General features: G+C 36.0%; 1 protein-coding gene across 2 annotated transcripts in view; it reads right to left on the reverse strand.

Annotated features, from left to right (window-relative positions):
• LOC145293719 (universal stress protein in QAH/OAS sulfhydrylase 3'region-like) overlaps positions 1 to 942 on the reverse strand; it is a 296,557-nt gene extending 295,615 nt beyond the window's left edge. For both annotated transcript variants that reach the window (XM_080140160.1, XM_080140161.1), the window contains exon 1: positions 91 to 942. In XM_080140160.1, coding sequence (XP_079996286.1) covers positions 91 to 178 — 88 coding nt within the window. In that variant the 5' untranslated portion in view covers positions 179 to 942. The remainder of the gene's footprint in view (positions 1 to 90) is intronic.
• Between the last annotated feature and the right edge of the window lie 5,263 nt (positions 943 to 6,205).

Here is a 6,205-nt window from a genome sequence, read left to right on the forward strand (position 1 = left end):
ACAGGATCATTAAAATGAAATGGGCTCATTTTTATTTATTTGGGGGACCCGAGGATAAAAATCCCTATATAAATAAAAACAGGTACTTACATGTGACCGCGTAGTTGGCGTAGCCACTATCGTTAACCGCAATCAAAACAGTATCCTTTGGATATTTGGGATGGAATTTATTAGCCATAATCTCCGGGTTCGCAAAAACACTGCGTTAATGTGTGTAAACCAAAGTAACGTATATTAATCAAAACAAATCCTTTGGCCAATATCTATATATACAGTCACATATATAGATAGAGATGGGGATGGACAAAACGACAGTGGAAATTAAAATTGAAGTAGATATAATAATAATAATATCTCTTTATTATTATTATTATTATTGGAACGCCTCGTCCCAAGCGAGCGTGAATTGAATACGCACGCAAGCTAGCTAGCAAGTCTTTGCACTGCTCGCTATGCACGTGTGTTATGTTACTCTCTCTCTCTCCTCTCCTCTCTCTCTCTCTCTCTCTCTCTCTCTCTCGTTTCCCTCCCTGTCTTTCGGTCTCACACATAAACACTCTCGCTCGCTCTTTATATATACGTTATCTTTGCTGTATATAGCGATGAGGAGGAGGTGTAGTGCTCAATGCTCAAGTGCTGGAAATGGTAAACAACCTTCGAAGAAACCCTAACGCACCCTCTGAATGTGTGTGTGTCGGCGAGAGAGAAGAGTAGAATGGATGGGAATCAGCGAAGTTTTTTTTTTTTTTTTTTAATCCCCGGCCGCTACTGTGCGACTGTGCCACTTAGTTCAGAGAGGAAGCCGGAGAAGAAGAAGCGTAGCTGAGAAACTGCAATGTGTAACGCGCCTGCGTAACGCGTGTGTGCGTCAGTCAACCTGGGATGGCTTGCGTCAGGCAGCGGTTTACCTCACAAGCTCACAGTCATATTGTCCTTTTCATCACAGTCACTGTCTGTCTGCCTCCCCCCCCCCCTCTCTCTCTCTCTCTCTCTCTCTCTCTCTCTGGTTCACACAATTTGCTATTTTTACCGGGATCTATCTATCTATCTAATATATCCGTCTATCACTTTCTGTCTGTCTCTCTTTCTCTCTCTCTCTCTCTCTCTTTACACACACACACACACACACACACACACACACACACACACACACACACACACATATATATAACTACTTCATTTATTCACATAAATTTAATATACGAAAGTATAGATTTATGCGTAAACTTTAAGTATTTACTTCAAAAGTGCTCAATACGTAGGTAGAGCTAGTTAGTAATTTATAAAATATATATGGCGATTAAGTTACACCTATATATCTAGTTCTACCTAGGTATTGAACACTGTTGAAGTAAATACTTAAAGTTTACGCATAAATGTATGCTTTCGTATATTAATTTATGTGATTAAATGAAGTAGTCATATATATATATATATATATATATATATATATATATATATATATATATTGAGAGAGAGAGAGAGAGAGAGAGCATAAGAAAGAGAGAGAGAGATACAGAATACGTCATTTCCAATTTTACCTGTACTGAATTGTACTTCAAATCATAATTATTTTGTCACTTGTACCCTGATATATACCCTTATTATCTCTACTATCGTTTTATCTATTCAGATTTTGGCCACTAAATTTTATTTTTATTCCTAATACTAAATTAATCATGCTTTAACATGTTATCCTATTCTGAAACCAACATATTAACAATTGTTTTAACCAAATATTAACTCCTCCCTCTCTCTTCACTTCTCTCTCTCTTTCTCTCTCTCTCTCTCTCTCTCTCTCTTTCTCAATAAACCTGTTGCAAATTTAGTTGCTTTCACTGCTTGAAATTTTACTTATCCTCTTCTGGCTAACAATGAAATGGAAAGCATGGTACTGCCCTTTTTTTAGATCATGTTGAGGCGCGCAACATTTCAGTAGATATATAACCTTTACTAACTAACCAATTAACTTTAACAACCAAATTCTGATAATGGTAGAAATCGCCCTAAATTCTCGACCCGAAACTGAAGCTATTGCTCAAAGGTATTATAAAAAGACTTACGGGAAAGTTATCAGGGATATCATCAGAGATGTCCCGTGAGGAAATATCTTTTCTCTTCCCGCTGAACAGTGCGCAAATGAGATCACTGAATGGTTCAAAAGGGCGACTGAAGCACATGTTCCTAACGCGGAAATTTTATAGCAAGACCCACACACTTCAAGGGTTTGCTCCTACTTGTGCAGCTGCTATTGCTCCAAGTCAGCATGTGTAAGTCCAGTTCAAACAGACAGAAGTTTATAGAAGTAATTAAAAAAGAAAAATAGTGAGAGTTAATAAAGAATATACCGAAACCCCCAGAAAAATAAGCACAGAAATTAAAAACTTGAGAATTTTGGAAAATCTATAACAGTGTAGTAAATAATAGGCAATCCATAATTCCCCAACTATCCAACAATCATGAGATTGTTTGCACGCTAATTGAAAAGGCTAACATGCTTGCCAGTCGGTTATACCTCTAACTCCCCATTGGACCAAGCAAACCACTTCCTCCCTGACTTCCCCGTTGGGGACAGACGGAACACTAGATGATCTGAAAATCACTCTTTCTCATATGATATCATAAAAAACCTTGACACGCCCAAAACATGTAAACTCGACCTCATCTCGGTTGTGCTATTACAAAAATGCCCCGCCCAGGTTTCTCCAGTTCTCTCCAAACTTTACAACAAATGCCTTTACGAATCTTACTTTCCTCACTGCTTGCAAAGTTCTTCTGTGGAATCTGTGTTAAGAATTCTGGCGGAAGAACTGACTCATTAAATTATCGCCCTATTAGCCTCCTCTCGCTTTTCGTCAAAATATTTGAGCCCTTAATTAACCAAGCATTAGTTTATCACCTAAAGTTCTGACAAATCAACAATATAGATTTAAGCAAGCCCGTTCTGCGGCAGATATCGTTACTGTAATCTCTGAACGTATATACCATACACTAGGCAAAACAGGTGAGAGTAGAGATAAATAGTGGGAGTAATTATTAATAGTGGTTTCAGGTAGATAAGTGTTTTTGGTGAAAGTTTAGCAAAGGGGGAACCATAGATTGGAGCTCAGACGAACACTAGCCAGGAAAATAACGCTAAAGAAGAGACGGTCTCGCAACGTCTTTTCCGTGGGAAAAAGGTTGCAGGGAAGAGAAAAAGGCATCCCCCACTTTTTTACTCAATTTTTACTGACCCTTTCAGCCAATATATCTGTCTACCTCTTACTCTCTCTCTCTCTTCTCGCTTTCTGTAACACACAAATCTTCAGATAATTTGCAATTTTTATTTATGTATCTGTATGTCTATCTATCTATCTCTAAACGAATATATATATATATACATATATATATATATATATATATATATATATATATCCCTCTTCATATATAATCACTCAGTCAACTGTATATCTCGATATCGATATAAATCAAACAATCAGTGCATTTGCTCTTCTTACTATTCCTGGACACACACACACACACATATATATATATATATATATATATATATATATATATATATATATATATATAATTTTCTATATATCAGCATTTTAGCAATAACTAAATACTTATCAATTGATCCATACATCATTCTCTCTCTCCCTCTCTCTCTCTCTCTCTCTCTCTCTCTCTCTCTCTATATATATATATATATATATTAATTAATCAATATACCAATATATCTATCGATCGATCCTATTCTGCGCCTATCAATTTATATATCTATTTATTTTTCTAGGATATTCACTTCCTATCACCCTCCATCATCTGTCTTTCTTCCTACCTTTGTCCGTCATTGATCGATCGATCGATCTATCTATCTATCTATCTATCTATCTATGTGTTGAAAAAGCGAATTGATAATACAAATTAAACACACGAAAACATAATTTAAAAAAAAATAGGGCTTTACCGGTTTCGGATCAAGGAAGATTTTAAAAGAAAAACGTCTATCACTTAAGCTATCTATGGACAGAGAACAGAACAATAAAAGTGTCGCCCTAAAGCAAACAACGCTTCAGCTTTGTTTTCAAACTGATTTCAACAGGAGATTCCCATACTCTTCAGCACATTCAGGTACATTTTCGTGTTGACTTTCAAGCCGATATCGAGGATATGAGGATCTGGTGACATGGTGTGGCATTCAGTTGCAACCACACCAAAAACCATAACCGTGGCCGGAAACTTTATTTTCATCACTCTGAGCACGTCCTGTTATTCGTGGCAATCCAACGTTGCATTTTGAGGATGTTGGTAATGGTCGTGTTGTCATAACTTGGATAGGTAAAAAAAAAAAAAAAACATGAGTTGAGCAGCGGTGTATCTCCGATCTCGCTCGGAAAACATTGTGTAGCTTTCAGACATGATAGAAGGCTCCTGTCGCTTTTTGGATTTGTACACAAATCGTCAACTATTAGATTGTCTGTAGCCATAAAAGAAAATCATTAAAGTATTTGTAGAACAGGCAGAGGGATGCAACATTTCGTCGAGGCTGAAGCTTAGATGACAGTTTTTTTTTTTACAGTAAAAGCACGATGTGCACAAATCATATTTTTATTTAATGGTATTTAAAAATGACAAGGTATTAGCTAAAGGAAAACACCGTTGTCACAGGTACGTCCAAGGATGGAATACTGTTGCCACATCTGGGCAGGAGCTGCTGGAAAGGACTTGTCCTGCCTTGATAGAGTTCAAAATAGACTTCGTAGCCGAGTAGGAGATGTCATTTTCTCTTCCTTGCAACCTCTATCTCACAGAAGAGATGTTGCGAGTTTGTCTCTGATGTATCGTTATTTTCATAGAAGGTGTTCGACTGAGCTTCAATCTATGGTCCCCCCTCGCAAAACTTTCACAAGAAACACTCGTCTAGCTGTAAACACTATCAATAATTCCCCCCACTCTTTATCTGTGCCTAAACCTAAACGTAGATTCCATGAACAAAGCTTTTTTTATTAGAACTGCACGCCTGCGGAATTGTCTTCCGTTTTCCTACTACAATATGGTTGTCTTCAAGTCTAACGTAAATAAGTTCTTGATGAGCCGTTCCATATAAGTTATCAAATTTAACAAATTTTCATTACTAATGATTATTATATTGTCCAATTTCTACTGTACACTCTTTAACCCTTATCCTTGAGTGGCCTATTGGCCTTGATAATGTGGTGATACCTATGAAAAAAAAAAGAAAAAGTCCAATGTGAACAAGTTCTAATTGAATCGTCCCCCTAAGTAATCCAAGTTACAAAATTCCCACTGTTTACTATGCTAAAATCACAATGACTAATGTATACCTATTAACTTTTATCCTTGAGTGGCCTCTGGGCCTTGATAAGTGGTGACACCCATGTAAAAAAAAAAAAAAAAAAAAAAACCTTCCATAAGTTCATTAGCAACCTATAGTCTAAAGGTTAAAATGTGGGAGGAATTACTGCTGCGCCCTGTAAAATATTGCGCGTATATAATTGAAATGCTAGAAAACGAAGACTGTTAAATATCCATAATTAACACAAGGGACATAGAGTAAAGGGTATTTGTACTTTATAGGGTTTGAATGAAAATTTCATTAATGATAAGTGGATAACGCTTTGATGGTTTCTTTTTATTATTTGGTTTTAAAAGATAAATCAAACGTAGAAGAGACAAAACTTGGAATTATGACGTTCGATGGTATCCTTAATGAATGGTCGCTGTGTAAAACCCCTTTACTAATCTAGAGAACGTGTCACGCGTGCCAGTATCATATATACAGAGGCATGAAACTTGATATATAGGAAATCCGAACATGTAGAAAAATGCTGCTGCGTAACCGCATAAAAAAATGGGAACATAGCAAACGAAATTCGTCTTAAATTGCTTTAATATACAGTTATACTTTAAAGTCAGTTAATTCGCACAACTTTAATATACATCCGTCCTTAGCGCAGATAGTAAAGAATAACGTTGGGTAATTAAATGTTTGGATTTCCATTCTAACTGATGGGACCCAACTATATTTACTTAGGTACAATATAATAATAAGTAGAGAATTAACTCTATAATAATAATAATAATAATAATAATAATAATAATAATAATAATAATAATAATAAATATGAAGTCTGCATTAATTAAATATAATATCTAAGCATATTTTAAAACCGGACAACGCCGGTAGCCATGCTAG

Source organism: Euprymna scolopes, chromosome 15 (assembly GCF_053919585.1).
Source record: "Euprymna scolopes isolate OS-2025 chromosome 15, ASM5391958v1, whole genome shotgun sequence".
Taxonomy (NCBI): Eukaryota; Metazoa; Mollusca; class Cephalopoda; order Sepiida; family Sepiolidae; genus Euprymna; species Euprymna scolopes.